This window comes from Oxyura jamaicensis, chromosome 1, assembly GCF_011077185.1.
Source record: "Oxyura jamaicensis isolate SHBP4307 breed ruddy duck chromosome 1, BPBGC_Ojam_1.0, whole genome shotgun sequence".
Classification (NCBI taxonomy): domain Eukaryota; kingdom Metazoa; phylum Chordata; class Aves; order Anseriformes; family Anatidae; genus Oxyura; species Oxyura jamaicensis.
The window spans coordinates 57,926,137-57,942,849 of record NC_048893.1 but is presented as its reverse complement, the minus strand read 5'-3'; the positions used below and the strand labels follow the sequence as shown (position 1 = coordinate 57,942,849).

Genomic DNA, 16,713 nt, shown 5'->3' with positions numbered 1-16,713 from the left:
CGGAAGGTTGACAGTAGTTCATTGATTTAACTCTTTAAATTATTACTGACTTAGAATAATTTTTCTCTCAATTATATTTCAGAAAAGCAGTTCTTTTTGTAGTGCTCTAGTTATTGCACTCAGTTTGGTTTACAGAATGTAGTTCAATAAATGTATTTTTTCTCCTTACTATGTAATCAGCTACTGCAAATTGCCTGCAGGAAATGTGGAAATAAGACATTTTTCCAGGGGCACTAATGCTTTATCTGGAGAACATAGGCTCTATTTTGCAGTCTGTATAACTTACTTAAAATAATGAGCAAAACTTTACATAGTGTATTTCGAAAATGTCTATATGCTGACGGGTCAGTAATAAAAAAAAAAAATCAAAATAGAATTTGAGTAATTCTCTCCATTTGACTGGAAAGAGAATTTGCTCTCTGAATATTTGCTTTTATAATTTAGAGGCTGGTGGGGTTATTTTTCTAAGTTTTGCAGGCACATGAAGGAGGACAGGTTTGCCCAGTGTAACAGTAGCGGGAAGGATGGAACCACGCTACATTTAATTTATCTGAATTCACCGAAACAGGGTTCCAGTTGTGGTTTTAAAGAAACGGCAGGCACAGGCTCCAGCAGCAGCTGGTGGGCACCAGAGGACAGGACAGCCTGGTGTGAGGTGGTGGGAGGGCTGCACGGGTCCGTCCCCAGAGCACTTCTGGGAAGTGGTGCCTGGGGCAGGCACCTGCAGGCTCCAGTCTGGTAGAAAGATTTGTGCCATTAGTCAGAGCTGAGCACAGCAAGATCAAAAGCCGAGTAGATGTCATTGTGGTACACCTTGAAGACAAGCCAGTCTTCACTGCTGTCCTCATCCTAACTTCCATTCTTCACTACTATAGATGTGGTGTGCAAGGGAGCATTTCTCTTGTAAGCTCCTGCTCTTGTTCATGCTTGCTTAGTTTTTGGTATATTGCTGATAATAGTATGGCTAAGCAGCATGACTCCTCTACAGATCTTGGGCACAGACCTGTTCTGGCATACATGACACCAAATTTCAGCTCAAACTCTTGCAACCCTGAAGCCCTCACTCCATGAGGACTTGTACTTCTGCCTCTGGTGTACCTACATCAGTGGGAGGCAGTTGTTGCAAAATATAAAATTCAGTTTGGAATTCCATATTCTTAGCAGAAATCAAAAGTCTGAGAACCATAAACTGTCTGGAAAGGTCTGAAGTGTGGAAAACCACAAATTCTATAAGAGCTTGTTTTCAGTCCTCATTTATTAACATAAAGCAGAAAAATTTGGTTCTCCTTCTATCAGTAAAAACCTTCTTACTGACTTGTTTGCCACATTATTTGGTACCTTTAACCATAGGAGTCCTTGACCCAAGGTCTGTGTCTGTGATTCAAACAAAGGAATACACAAATTTTAAACATTGAATTTGTTCTGTTTGAAGGTGATTTTTGAACACTTTTGGGCAGGTTGCCTCTAAAATAAGCAGTAAAGAAGCAAAAAGAAAAAAAAAAAATCTTTGAAATTTAGACTTCTGCACTAAGGCAATTAACTCTCCTCTGTCCCACCCCCAGTCACCCTGTGCTTTTACTCTAGTGTTTATATTACCACTGGAGAATAAGTTCCTTATGATTTTGCTTTGTGGAAAACTATGTGCCAGCCTTTAAGCTTCTACAGTAAGATTTTATTTATGAGTCACTTCTACCAAAACCAGGCACTTTTGGAACTGAACACTGCCAAGTCAGGACATCTAACAAAAACACAACTGAAAATTTAATATTATATCTTTTTAGAGCTCATTACATTGATCTGTCAGCAGAAAAGCTCCTGTCTCTTTAGATATTTGGAATTTCATATTTTGTCTTATGTTCGCCTAACTGTATTGAAGCAGTCAGATGTGTTCATCTGTGTTTAGGTAGCATGCCTGCACTTCTGCAACAATTTAAGTATTATTATGCTTGTTATTTTAAAACAGGTGATGCCAAGAAAATTATTGGAGGAGTCACCATCCACCCACATGTACACATGCTGATGTGGGACAAAGATTTTCCTCAATGGGAGCTCACACTTTCTGTGGTACCCACACTTTCATGGGATCTTAAATAACGTTAATCATGCTGGCCTAAGTTGCCCTCTCTCTGTCTTGCCATGATGAGTATACGATCAGAGCAGGTGATGTCAAAAAAGCAAAGCATTCATACCTGCAAGACACTTTTACATAGTCACAGTTTTTTCCTTGAGTCTTTCTCATATACATGGAAATCATCTTCTATGTAGATGAGAAAAGGAAAGAACAGGATGATCTGTAGAACTTTGCAAATCAGAAATGACTTCTCTGGTCCAACCTAATGCATCCTTTTGCAAGTAATGGTCCTTTTACTGCAAGGATGGTAGGAAAGATACTAAGCAGATGGTACAAATACTATGTTGGTCATCTTAATAAAGACTAGAAAGACTTATGTTTTGTTTGTTTGTTTGTTTGTTTGTTTTTAATAGGCAAAATCATGTAACATGGTATTTTCTATTTCCGTGTTTTAAATACGAGATAAAATACGGATTCTCTCCACCATTCAGTCCTCTTTGGTAATAAACTGCTTCTGGATTGAGTATAAATTTATATAAAAAGCTACATAAGTAAAATGAATACAAGTCTCTTGACTCCTATTTTCAATTTAAGACATTTGGGATTAAAAAGAAAGCCAAAACCTCTCACAGTGTAATATAAAAAGAACAAAATACATCATATCTTCATTAAGGCAATCTTAGCAGCTTTACACAACTATTTCTTATTGACCGTAAAAAAAAATCATAATAGTCCAAAGGAAATGTGACAAAAATTACTCTTTTAAAGTTTCACACAAATCAATTACACCTCCTTCCAAGTACTTTAAAGTCTTTCAAAACCAGAAAACTGGTTAAAAAAATGTTCTTTCTGGATCTTTCCATTAAATCTTTCAAACATTCATTTTGTCAGATAAATGGAACTCACTCACTGAACACAAAATATCTACACAAAGGCTAATATTTTTGCATTTGTGAATTCAAGCCAGTGTCCCCCTAAAGCTGAAATGAATGACACAGAGTCCTTCTGGTTGTCATTTTATTAGATTGCTTGTTTGTTTGTATGTTGTGTTTTTAGGGAAAAATAAAATAAAATAAATTAGTATTTCTGTGGCTCCACCTAAATAATTATGGAAAATGTGCTACTGTACGGGGCAAACATCACCGCTCTGTCTTTAATTACTTGCTAATATCTTATTTTCTTATTAGGAATTCAAGTCACTAACCATGGTAGATGGAAAAATACAATTTACTGAAGGCTGCAACTGAGTTTTGAGTATGAGGAAATGCAGTTCTAACTCATTTCCTCAAGTGCCTGCCTATATATTTGGGGATGGCCAAGATACACAATTTATACCATTCAGGCATTCTCCAAACATTTGAAGTGGGATACAATTTTCTTTAATCCTAGATTTTTTTTTTTCCACTTTGTCAGCCAAAAAATGTGTTTAGAGGATGCATTGTAGGTGGCTGCGGCAACTAGGTATGTTTACCAGGGCATCTGTTGCACCTTTTTACTGCTCTGACAGAAAATCATTTCCTTTTATTATAATTTGAGTTTTCAGTTTTCTTTCAAGAAACCCCTCCAATACTCAGAGAGCCTTTCAGTGTGTGCTGTAAGTGCCAAAAAATAAAGCTTTACCAGCCCTCTTCCCAACATCTGATTTATATGCACTGCTGCCCATTTTTTATTAGGTGTTATTTGGTATCTTTTCCACACTATCCTTCCCCACACAAGAAGAATGAGTCAATCTTTTTCTCTTAGTCTCTGCTGCTTATACGTATTAAAACTGCAAGCCAAAACTGGGCTTTGCAACCCTCATGCGTTTTTTCCCATAAACGTCAAGCTGCAATTTGCCAGTTTTAAAGCTACCTGTATGACAGTACAGCCTGAACCTCCGCTGCAAACAGACTGAGATGTGGGCCTTAAGTGAGCTCCTGCTCATCCTCCCTTAGGGGAAGTAGAACTGCCCCTGCTGGTCCCTGACAGAGGCCTCCTCTCTGATCTAAACATGAGGACTCCATCTTGTCAAAAACATATTTTTTTAAAAAAAATACAGACCAAAACAACTGCCTTGTTCTCCCTAACTTTTCTTAAGAAGCCATTCTGAATGAAACTTGCCAGAAACAAATCACCCCAAGAACATTTCACCCAGCAGTTGAAACATGGCAGCTCTAAAATTCTGCTTTAAGTGGCTCTGAAATTTTAATGAGTCCTTTTGTGCCAATTTTCCAGAAATGGAACCAAGAATGAGGAGCAGAATGGAAAGGGGTGACTGGGAAAGGCAGTGAGGTTTTGTGAGGAAGAAAAAGGAGTCAGCTGGTCAGTCTTTCCTTCCCTGGGAGACTCAGTCATTCCTATTAAAGAAACGTGAGCTGAAAATTGACTCAGGTTGCAGCACTAAACTCAGGCTCACCATCACAGGGTGATGGAGCAGGAGGAGTTTCAGGTCGCGTGTGGCACAGTCACAGTCAGAGCTGACGTACTTTTGGGAAATATGGATGAACACTCCAGTTCAGAGAGCTGAACATCATTGCTACAATTACCATGGGACTGTTTATGCAAATGAAGCTCATGCAGAAAAGGATTACGAAGAATGAAAACTGTGACAGCCTGTGAGTCAAGAAACTAAACTGGGTACTTGGAATGAAAGGGATTCTTACAACAGACTCTGCAAGTTTATCTTTTGTTTAAGCTGTGACTGATTTAACCATGGGCAAAAGACGGCTTTTGTCAATGATTTAATCCTTTGCCTTTCATTGAAATGCCTTGAGCATGTAGTGCTCTAAAGTCATAGAGTGGCACTGAGAAATTCTACAAGAAGTGTTTCTTTTATCCACAGTTCATGTGCAAGTATGTCATCTTGGTGAGTAAACTGGCACCAACGGTGCATAAAGCGGCAGTAGCTCTCCCCTCCCCATCTACCAGAGGTCAAAAAGATGGAGCCCTGGAAAATTTAATACATTCAAAAATATTTATTTTCTGCATTCTGTTCAGCAATTATTGTTCTCTTTTCCTTTCTTCCTTCCTTCACTTGCACACAGCACAGAACATTTACAAAGGGAATTACAGGTGGCTTCCTGAGGGTCATGATCCAGGAGAAGAGGAAAGGGACAGCAGCCTTAGGATGTTTTCTATTTACAAATCCTAACCAAGAGTTTTCTGTTCCCTCTCATGCAACTTTACAAAACCATCTTGAAAACAACCACCAAGCCACAAAATTATTCAGCTACTACTTTTCCAACATGACTATGTAATAATTCAGATATTGCATGCCCTACTGTTTTGGTTTAGGATTTATTTATTTATTTATTTATTTATTTATTTATTTATTTATTTTCTCATTTGTTTTGTTAAGTAATGGTTTTTGCAAGGCTGACCTAATATATTTGTGAATTCCCTCCAGGACCTTTGAATAGAAGTGCTAGGATGGAGAAAAACTTTTATGTGGTTTACCCCTTCCCTCTTTCTTCTCTTCTGATCTAGACCCATCTGATCTTGGCTTGTGACTAAAGACAAATAGAGCAGAGCTGTAATTGTGGTGTAATGGTTTCAGTGATTTTACAGAAGGTTTCATCACAATGTTCCCCCGTTCTTCCCAAATTTGAGAAATAAAAAACCATAAACCAAAAAAAAAATAATTCTGAGCAAGGTGAGGAGAAACCAGGAAATGGTTTGTGATGGCAGGAATTAGGGGAAATTATTTGAAATTAGGAGTGGTAATGTGTATTGCTACCACCTCATGACTTAATGAACTTCAAAAACAAGCTTGGTTATTTTTAAAGGCCCTCAAGAGAGCAGAAAAGAGAATTTCAATCTCTGAAAACACCAAACAATTTTTTTTCCTCATCAAATTACCAGCTGCTATGGCTAAAAACAATCCCTGCCATCATCTATTTTGCTAATTCTTTGTTTTTTGAGAATAAGAGTGTAACTTGTAGACCAAAACCTTATGTAGGTCACTAAGGTTGCATAAAACACTGTGTAAATGCTGTCATAAAACCAAACAAAGCAAAATTATTCTTGCCGTAAATAACATGTGGTTACCATTTGTTTACAATTTACTCCAGCTATCAAAACAAGTTAAACATTTTGATAAATGGTTCACAGTCGTTTTGTTAAGAACACAGTTTAGGGGAGGTATATCCCACATCTGCTCTTTCAGTGTCAGCGGTTGTGTCAGCTCCCTCTGCCCGGGCAGTATGCAAGTCAGCAGAGCTCTTTGGGGTGAGCCTGAACAGGCCAATTGTACTTGTTGCTCACTGAGGCACTTTCCACTGAGGAGCTGATTCTACTGCAGCCATCCTCATGTTTTAAAAGAAAAGGAAGTAATGCAACGAACTCTCTCTTCGTTTCACTTATTTCTCTCTGAAAGGATTTATAGAGTAGTGGGATTTGGGCTTGACAACGTATCGTTTTCTTAGTACACAAATGACTTAAGATCAGCAATTATAATTCGCCTGGAAGACAAACATAAAAATATTCTGCGCTAAATAGCTGTTGGAAGTGATGTGTAGAGGGGGAATGTCTGGTTGCCTGTGTAGGCTGAAGGGAGGATTGCTTCAAAGCCAAGTTTCAAATATCATCTGTTTTCACTATAACGGTATGTAAGAAAACAAGCCTCAGTAAAATTTTCATTTAAGTGGGAGAGAATTTAATTGTTTTGCTTTTTTTCACTGTCATCTCTCCACCAGTTCAGAAAGATGTTTGAAGGAATTTTGTGTGCTTGTGTCTTGGACATAAATAAAGAATGAGCACTGCTCAGGAACCAACAAAGTGTTGCAAACTGGAACTAAAAATGTAAACATGTTGGAAAGGCAGGAGTGTATATGTGAGATTGTGTATGTCTAGATGAATTTTTGTGAAGTGAAAGAGTTTACATAATAAAAGTCTTCAATCTATGGAAAAAGACTTTGTCCATAATCTAGTTAATGATCAATGAGTGTTTTTTTTTCTCCCCATTTCACTGTGTTTTCATTTGTAGGCTACAGGAAATGAGATCAAGCCAAACTATTAAATGAAGGCTGGTACTAAAATGAATTTGTTATTCCAACTTAAAATCAGAAATCCTGTCTATCCCCTGTATGAAGTGCACGTACTATTGGAGAAAGGACATAAACTGGATGGGTGGACAACTGCATGCAACTGACAGCTGTGGAACCTGAAAGGGAAGAGCAAAATGACTGCTGATAGTAAATCTATCTATTATGGCAGCATGATATTCTTGGCAGGTGACCCTTGTGTAAGAAAGAGCCTCATGCAATGAGGATGCATACTGGAAAATGGCCAAAGGATGGCATTCAACATTGTACATTTGATTGTGTGATACTAATAGTGGCTATAGCTTGATGCGTGCTCAGTATGTGAATAAAATGGTAGTTAAGATGCCCAATAGAGACATAGTAAAATATAATAGCCAAAAATGTGTTGGAATATATTTTTTAAAAGGAAAAAGGAAGTCTCTCTGGGGAGAAGGTGTGGTTCATGGATCCTGGAGTTAGGTTATTGGGTCAGCAGAACCCCATTGTATATAATCCGACAAATCCCCCCAGACTGACAGTGCATCCATTACTTATCACACTGCCCTCACAAAGGCATCTGATGAAAGAATCCAGAGTCAAATACTTGGGCAAGATTGAGCAATTTAGTCCCTGGGAGAGGTGAGATTAGAAACACAGTGTGCAGTAGCCAGCTGGGGCCTGACTATGGGTAGTTGTACTTTGTGCTATTGGTAGCTGAGGCTCATTGTAATGCCTGGAAATCCTGTGGAGGGCAACAGCACGTCATGGAGCAAAGGGATGGATTCCCAGGAGAGGCAGGTCCTGGAAAAAAACAGCTAGAGCAGTGTGTTGTTGTATGCATGACGATACAGAAACAATATAGAAATGGAAAAAAAAAAATCCAGAACAGGAGAAAGACAATTTGTGTTATGCAACCCACTCTGTTCAAATGGCAAAATAAAAATTTTCACTCCTGCTTGATTTTCTGAGGACTGCCTTACAAAACACTAGCATGGAGTGGTCCACTTGTGAGCACAGTATAAATAATTCCTGAAGAGAGCTGTCCTATTGTTTCTGTCCTCTCTGCAAAAACTTCAGTCTCCACCAAAACATGTCATTTCTCTTCATCCAAACTGATCAAATTTTGAAAAGTTTTCTGGTAACTGTGCACTTGCTGAAAGAAATTCAGGGAAATTAACACAACCTGAGTTCCTAGGGAGCTAGCTCTAACATGCCCCTGACTGGCTTTGATTTCTAAGGTGCAAACAAACTCTTCAGTGTACACTTCCCCCATAGCAGGGCTACGGGCCATGGCCTTATGCTCACAAAGCCTAATGGATACAATGGAAACCATGCTTAGAAACATCAGGTTCTAGCTGCTGGACAGACTGGGCGCCACCAGTAATAATCCCCCTGGCAATGGATCAGTGGGGTGCTGTTCTGCTGATCGACACATGGCCGGAATAAAGAAAGTCCACGAGGCAACACTAGAATTGAGTTAGGGCTGCAACTAGAGGGGTCTGAGACACCTGTAGAGGTCTAAAGCTTTCTGGCTGGTGAGAGGGTCTGGCCTTAGAGGAGGCACATAGCATGGTGCTTTACAATACTTCTTTCTGATGCTGATCGCTTGGGGCCCAAGAAGGCTTAAGGACTGAGCCAGGGAAGCAGCCTTTATTGCTATTACATTCTCTCTCACCTACCCACTTACTTATTTTCATCAAATCTTTAGGGATCTCAATATTGAGATGTCTTCCTCTCTTCCCGACCAGAATAGGTCAGTTCAGCAATGTTTGAAGAGCAAGGATGGCAGGAGGGTGGAATAACAATTACAAAGCGTAACAGTTACAGCAGAAGAGGAGGTAGATGCAAAAGCACAGTCAGAGGTAAAGAGAAGTCACGGTAAAAAAAAAAAAAAAAAGAAAAAAAAAGCTAATAATCATTCCCCACCCATGATATTTTAACTGTACTCAGCTGCTTTGAAATGGTCTTGATAAATCAGATGCTTTTGTGCAGGCAGGCTTTTGACAACAGTTCTCTGAAATCCACCAAACACATTATAAAGCATTATGAACCATTCTTCACCCAATCAATTATTTAAAAAAAAAAAAAAAAAATACTGGCTGCCACCTATTTCACCTTTTGCCTTTGATGATGCCAGGCATCACACTGGGTAAACAAGACAATGTTGTTCAAGGTTTCTTGGAAAAAAAATCTCCATTGTTATTATTTGGCAGTCACTAAATTCACCACACTGAGGAAATAGCAAATGATAAAACTGAGACAAACAGACACTCTTCATTTTCTCTGTTCATCCCCCGCCCTACTTCTATTCTATTTTAAAACTGGCTGCAGAAGATCAAAGTATCATGTCAGCATGCAAAACTTTTCAAAGGACTGTTGGAAAAAAGTATGGAGAAATCAACACTGTAAGATATTAATTGTGAACAGTCTAGCTGTCAGTGGGGAGAGATGGTCCATGCCCCTGAAAAAATGGTGTAAAATGTGCTACAAGAAATCATATGTGGATTATGAACTCTGCTGGGAGTGTAAAGTCAACTGAATATTGGAGGTCATGTGTTTAAAAGCAAAAAGGATAATCACCATTCTTAGGAGAGTAAGGTCTTGAAAGTTTGTTCCACTGTTCAACTCTTAAGAGCAGGGTAATTCAAATGCACTCAAATTCTCACCACTACAAGTAATATAGAGGGTAAGGTTTGTCAAACTGGTGACAGCCATCATCTCACATAAAGTACTGCTCATATAAATGTAAAAAATTATGCCAAGATCTCCTTCTTCTGGTCAGTCCTTTCAAGCACTCAGATGCATACTCTTTCCAGTAAATATTCCCCCCAAGCCTAGTGTCCACTTCACTACAACTTCTGATTCCATAGATTAGGGAAGAAAACGGTAATGAAGCACCAAAAGGTATTTCTAGTGTACAGGGAACAGCATATCCTCAGACAGAGTAGCTAACTCTCAAGTACAAGCTCATATACTGGATGACACAAGAGCTTGATTAGCAAAAATGCCATTTCTTGAATCAGAGAATGCTATTATTTAGCATTTCATTCCTTCAGGGAAAGGGTACCAGTTACAAACTCTGATAAAAAAATCAGCCATCTGCAAAGCGAATGTTTGTTCAGTTTCCTTTCCACACATTTACTTGGAAATGGAAAACACTGAAATGAGAAAATAATCTGTCTGAGGTCAAGATATTGATTTAAACAAATATCTAAAAACCAAACAAGGATGGATAAGTGTGTCATGCTATATCTGTCCTTACCCAATGACCTGTGTTTTAATTTATGGCCATTTGAACTCAAATTGCCTCAAAATGAGAGTATGTGGAGACACATCCTATGCTAAGCTTGTTTCTGTTACTCATTTTCATTATGGCATGGGATATTTAAGTTTAATTTTCTGCTTTGTTTTGTTCACTATGAAATTGCCTTTGGAATTCATTTAAAACAATATTGTATTAGCGAAGTTAGACAGTCAAACACAAGACAGGAATTTCCACAGCTTCCAGAATTAATGCAAACATTTTTGGAAGCACTAACAATCTTGTAATTTAGCACTTAACATCAATCTTTGCTCACAGTTGGAGTAAAATCTTTGTGGCAAGAACAGGGACTACCAGAGCACTACAGCACTTCTCTTCTCCTGTTAAAGCGCTCAGTATTGATTCTTACAGCAAGACTCAGTGAGTCACCGGCCTGAGCTGTACGGTGGTTCTTAGCTGGGTTCTGAAGTGTCCAAATGGAGGCACCATTGCAAGAAGAATCAAGAGTAAAATATCTACGGCACAAGAGCATGCATTCGACTTGGAGTTGTCTCAGCCAACAGGCTGCCAAATTTTCTGAGGAGCAACAAAATACACATTTTGTTTTGCAGACAAGTCCATCGTAACACTGTGTCCTTGTATCAGCTATTCAGGCATAAAGCAGTATTCCCCAAAGTCTGTGATGAAGATCAGTTTGTTTCTAAATAGCATTACGGAAAGCTATATTGATCTGGTCACATACAACTCGAAGTGCTGATTTTAGTGATACTCTCTTTCCCAGTACAGCTCATGGCTTCTTATGGCCTTTTTTTCACAGAACATCAAACTATATAGTTAATCACTGGTGTAAGCAACACACACTGGAAAGAAAAATGAGAGAGAGGAAGAGACCCAGCCTAAAAAAAAGACAACAATTTTCTTTTCCAAATGTAGCAGCAGAGCTAAGAGGAAATAGAGTAACGATTAGAAGTGCTAAACTGGGACCTCAGTGTAAAGTTGTTATCATGTCCAGATGTTGTTTTTGCCTTTGACAGTTGTTTGAGGTACAGTACAGATACGTATCTAGTGCTACATTCAGGCACCCAAATACATTTAAAATACCTGTAATATCTTTAAGAAACTGACCTTTACATATTCTGCATTCCAGTACACCTGCAAAAGATGGTGATGGGGTAAAAATAGCTTGTTTAAAAATCGGAGTACATAATTAACTGATAGTCCATAATTTGTACTAGCAGGCACATTCAATAGTTATTCCAGCAACAAGCTGAAGTAGTTCTCATGCCTATAAATTGCAATATTGTCCTGGACGAGGATTTTAAATCCATGTAAATTTTGGGTATACTAGGCACGTAGGACAGGTATATTGCATTGTGCACAGTGTTTTTAACAGTTCATTGCTGTTAGAAGCTTTCTAAAAATAAAAGTCACTTAAAAATGGACTTCTTCCCTTGAACAGACTAAGCATATCTGAACACTATGCAGCCAAGTTGAAATACTCCATCCATTTTCTATTCCAAAACAGATGGCAAATAACGAGCAAATTGGAATATTCTCTGCTTATAGTATTTAGCTTGTGGTTAAGGTCTTTGTGATTTTCTGGGTTAGCACCAGCTCACTAGAAAACTGCTGTAGATCAAGAAGGACCAGCACAGCTCACATAATTCAGTCTCAAATCAACCTTCCCGAACTTAACAGATTCTTGTGTCAGCATGTGTCCCAAGCTGAAACATCTCAGCCTGAACTTGGCTACAACCTAAGAGTGCAGGGATGCGTTTAGCAGATGAGGCTGGTGGAAACAGTGGAGCTTAATGTGTTCAGAGGGTCCAAAAGCAGTAGAGGAAATAGGTTAGCTGATGCACTGAAGGTAAAAGGGAAGAGTTTATTTTTTCTTCCTCATTCACCACATTTCAAACAGTCGGATTTTTACTGTGTAGCATGCCACCACCTAAGTGGAAGAGGAGACAAAGCAGCAAGATTTTTCTTCAGGTTTCTGCAAGCCTACCAAGGCTGCATGATTCCAAATTAAACAGCTGCCCTGCAAAAAACATCTTGGGCAACAAAACTGAACACACTTACTAACAAAATTACTGTTCTTTGATGTGTGCATGTATATATATATATTATGTTATACATGTATATATATAAACTGGTAATTACAATTGGTAATTACCAATTAATTATCCCTCATTATAACAAGGGACAGTAGGCTAGAGGCTTCCTTTTTCACCCCACATAAAACACATCTGGTTTCTTCAGACTAATATTACTTTGCACAAAAAGCTTACTCAAAATGATAAACAGTGGGAGCCATATCTTGTTAAATGTGTTTTGATAACCTTTCTTTTTTTCCTAAAAAAAAAAAAAAAAAAGTAACTACTATGTCTCATATTAACTCTAATATTAACTGTCTCAGGTTAACTCTCACACTGCTTTCTTACATAATTTAACATGTATGAACATACAATTTGCATTAACTTCAGTCTTCCTTAAATCTTCTCTTTGGAATAGCAGCTATGGGATGTTCAGTTCTCTTGACGAAGCACTAACATGGCTTAGGTTAAACTCCAAATTCCTATTCTTAAAACATCCCCCTTCAGCTAGCAGATTGATTCAACTTCAGCGTAGCTGGTTACAGAGAAACACGAATTACAGAGAATCCAGAACAATTTTCATAATCTCGTTTAAAACATCATAACAGAGTGAAATAGAACCACAACTTTGTTTTACAAAACATAGCTTTTATTATACAGATTATTTCAATAAGCTTTCAAATATAGATTTCAAAAAGTTCTCTGAAATAACATAACACTTACTTTTGAAATCCTTATTGCTAATATGTTAAGATTTGTGAAGTTTTGCCAAGTGTTAGCTATTGAATATTTGTGTTTAAGTGTTCAGTAATAATTAACTCATCATTCAAATGCTATTTCTAGACATTTTCTAGTGCATATATGCTTTCCTCCTAGCGATTCAAATATTACTCTGATTTACAGGTTGTGAAGAGCTTGAATATTGAGAGCAGACTCAAATGGGAGCCATGCTTAAGTTACAGAAAAAAGCAGCTGTTGCGGTGACATAAATAACTAAGAGAGGAGATGATGACTCAGCTATAAGACCTAACAAATTTATACATTTAGGGATTCAGCTTTAGCCTTTTTTTAGTCTCGGGATGAAATTGAAATACCAGAAAGTGACTGATTGCCTGGCCCACAGCATTCTGGTATAATCACAATAAACTGGGGAATTTAAATAGATTGTGAAGAATTTCATGTGCAACAAATTATATTAAACAGGACTCTTTAATGAAATGTCATTTTTGACTCATGCAGTAGATCATGTACTTTGGAGGGAAGTCGTTAGGGCAAGTCAGGCTCCAAGTCGATTTCCTCATATTGTTCCCCAATGCATCCTCAAAAAGTAGCAAGGTAGTTTCATCACTATGTAAACTGAATTTTGGCTTCTTTGCTGGAACCATCAGCAAGGGCACCGACTTGGAGATAATTTCTTATTCTATGGAAATGACCTGAGCCTGTGCAGTTTGCAACAAGCCAAACAGCTCTCATAAAGTGGCTTGTTTTTTTTATTGACCCATGTGACATTGAATAAGAAGAAATAATTCGGTATTCCATTAATAAACTCTCAGTCACTTGCTTCTCTCACAGTATTATTTTAAAAACAATCTTGCAATAGTTGTAGCTTTCTACACCACTGTAACCTGAATTTGATAAATAACTCTACTACAGAGCAGAAATTTAACAATTTTGTTCAGATTCTGATGTGAAATCAAAGAACAGTATATACTCTGAAAATAGATTCAGATGGTTCTTTATTTTTTACCCATATCAGTATCACTAATTTATAATCACCAAAAGATAGCTGACTTCTGCAATTCTTATTATGCCACCTCAAAATATAGGATATTAGAGAAAAAAATACAGTTTGTAAGTTTGCAATTGTATTTTGATAAGTTACTCTACCTGATTGCTATGGGACAGAAGGAAGGCAACTTAGGTTAAAAGTCTTACTCGGAAAATCCAAGAATGACCAGAATGCAGTCTTAGAGACCTGAAGATTGAGAGGCACGGATTTTTCTCTCTCTCTTTTTTTTTTTTTTTTTTTTTTTAAGAGTTTTATAAAGTAACTCCAGAAGAATCAGAAAGAATCTGAAATAACAAAGGATAAAAATCACAAGGATATTGTGATCAATTCTCACAATGGAAAGGTTCAAGCTGAACATGCTTCCTGTTCAAACTTTTGGGGAGAGAACTTGAGAGATCTCAATGCTAAGAAAAGCTGTCAGATAAATCATGTCACGCATGTGACCCACACAGAATCATTATCTGCAAAAGCTCCAAACACATTAGCGCTTAAAAGAGGTTTCCAAAGGCTGAAATCAGTCTCTTTAGTCACTAAAGGAAGATTCACTATCAGAACTGTCTTCTGCATTCCCATCATCTCCCCAAGCAGGCACTGGGGCATCTGGAGTCCTGCAGGCAACAAAAAGGTTGTATGTTGTAAATCCTAGAAGGCTGCTGAGAATACAAGTAACGTAGTAGGCCGTGCCTTTTACTACATCTGTATGCACTTTATACCCACAACATTTAACACATTAACTGTTGTGCTTCACAAACACACACCTCATTGGTATTGCTTCACCTAGAACCGAAAGATAAACACTAGAAACTGTAACTCACTGGACATCAAAACTCTGTAGACATCAGTATGAATGCACACCTTTAGGGTTATTGGAAATTATGATAGATCACTAAGAAGCAGCAAACACTTGAAGAGAAAGTTGAAAGCAGGCAATACTGATTAATTTTTTTAAAAATCTTCAGAGGTTCTAGGGCTGAAAGGAACATGCTGTACACCATTAAGCAGTGTAAATAGTACATGAAAAAAATAAGACAGGAAATGAACAATATTGTATCCAACTAAAACTGCAGGGATAATTTAGAGAAGCAAAAAAGAATTACTCAGAGTGGAAATTGGCGAGAACACTGGGTTAAATTTGACATGCAAAAGCAGCCATGGGATTTTTATTGACTATAAATGATCAGACCTCTGGTATTTAGTTTTGATGAGAATATTTAAGATGGATCTCAATATTGTGACAAACATTTGCTCAGGGAATCTAGTGGGAATGAAGGATAGAGAAGCAAGCCATCTAAAGAATATCTAACACTACTAACTCTAGATGCTGGCTTTCCTTGGCATCTCCCTTCTATGTAATGAATTTGACAATACAAGCAAGATTGAGCCCGGTAAATTCTGAAACCGGGGTACAGAGTATACATACAATTATACTTGGGGAAGGGAAAGAACAATCTTCACAGATGCCTCTTGTATAATAGTTAACTGCTCCTTTTGATTAAACATAAAATTTAAACTAATCTGATAATTACATTGTTTGTCCAGTTATTTATCTTTGGGTTACCTCTGTGTGTCATGCCAGAGAATTTCTTATCCAAGTTTAGTTGTTTATTTCAATTTCTCTGCTGGAAATCCCTAAGGTACATTTAAAGTGTTTATAAGCATTCTGGTACAAAAGTGAGAAGGGCATTAAAGAACTGTAAGAGAGCCTTCTCCCTGCCCCCTGCACACCTCCAAAATAAATTAAGAAAGGGCTTGCTCTCTCATGCAAATACCACTTCACAATATTATTCCTTGTTGCCACGGTAATGACAAAACAGAAGAGTTGTGCAAAGACATGTGATCTGGAGAGAGCAGTGAAAAAAACTCTCCTCTAGTAAGGAGACGAAGATGGCAGTGAATTCCTTTACTTCGGGTGGGCAGGACAAAATCTGGAATGGTGGACCAGCGAGAGAGAGAGGTTAAGAAAAAAAGTTAAACATAGATACATAGATGAACTGGGAGCTTAACGGGATAGGCAATTAAAAAAAAAAAAAAAGCATTTGTAAAAACTCAGGAAAGGAGTGATAACAGAATTAGAGGTAAAACAGCCAAAGGAAGAGATTAAAAACAACTCTATTAGTAGTTAGCCTTTCTGCAGCCACAGAAAAACCACACTCAGTCACCAACAAGTAGCTGGGAGAGGCTGTAGTAAGCGACTGAGCATATAGTAATACGTTAATTTTCCTAATTTTCATTGGGACTGAGCCAACAGGCCTAAACAGCCTGAAGACCCAAGAAATGTGGCAAGACATTAAAAAAAGTAACAGCATGATATCAAGACAAGAAAGCAAGAAGAAAGGTTCCCTACGATTCCTTAAGATGTACTAAAATGAAATAAAATAATGTGAATAATGCTGGATCTTCAAAGAGGCACCTTGACAAAATAATTAACTTTCTTTAATAAGCTAGATTGGCTGTAAAGTTTTCAAATCAATAACAATTTAAAGACAACCTGCCTGAAC

At 37.8% G+C, this 16,713-nt stretch overlaps 1 protein-coding gene across 3 annotated transcripts in view; it reads right to left on the bottom strand.

Annotated features, from left to right (window-relative positions):
• The window catches only part of WASHC3 (WASH complex subunit 3), a 58,439-nt gene that overhangs the window by 28,051 nt on the left and 13,675 nt on the right, over nucleotides 1-16,713 (bottom strand). For 2 of the 3 annotated variants that reach the window (XM_035341960.1, XM_035341968.1), the window contains exon 7: nucleotides 13,058-14,823. The exons of the other annotated variant lie outside the window; for it this stretch is intronic. In XM_035341960.1, coding sequence (XP_035197851.1) covers nucleotides 14,739-14,823 — 85 coding nt within the window. In that variant the 3' untranslated portion in view covers nucleotides 13,058-14,738. Of the gene's footprint in view, nucleotides 1-13,057; nucleotides 14,824-16,713 lie in introns of those variants that run through there. 3 annotated transcript variants of the gene reach the window in all.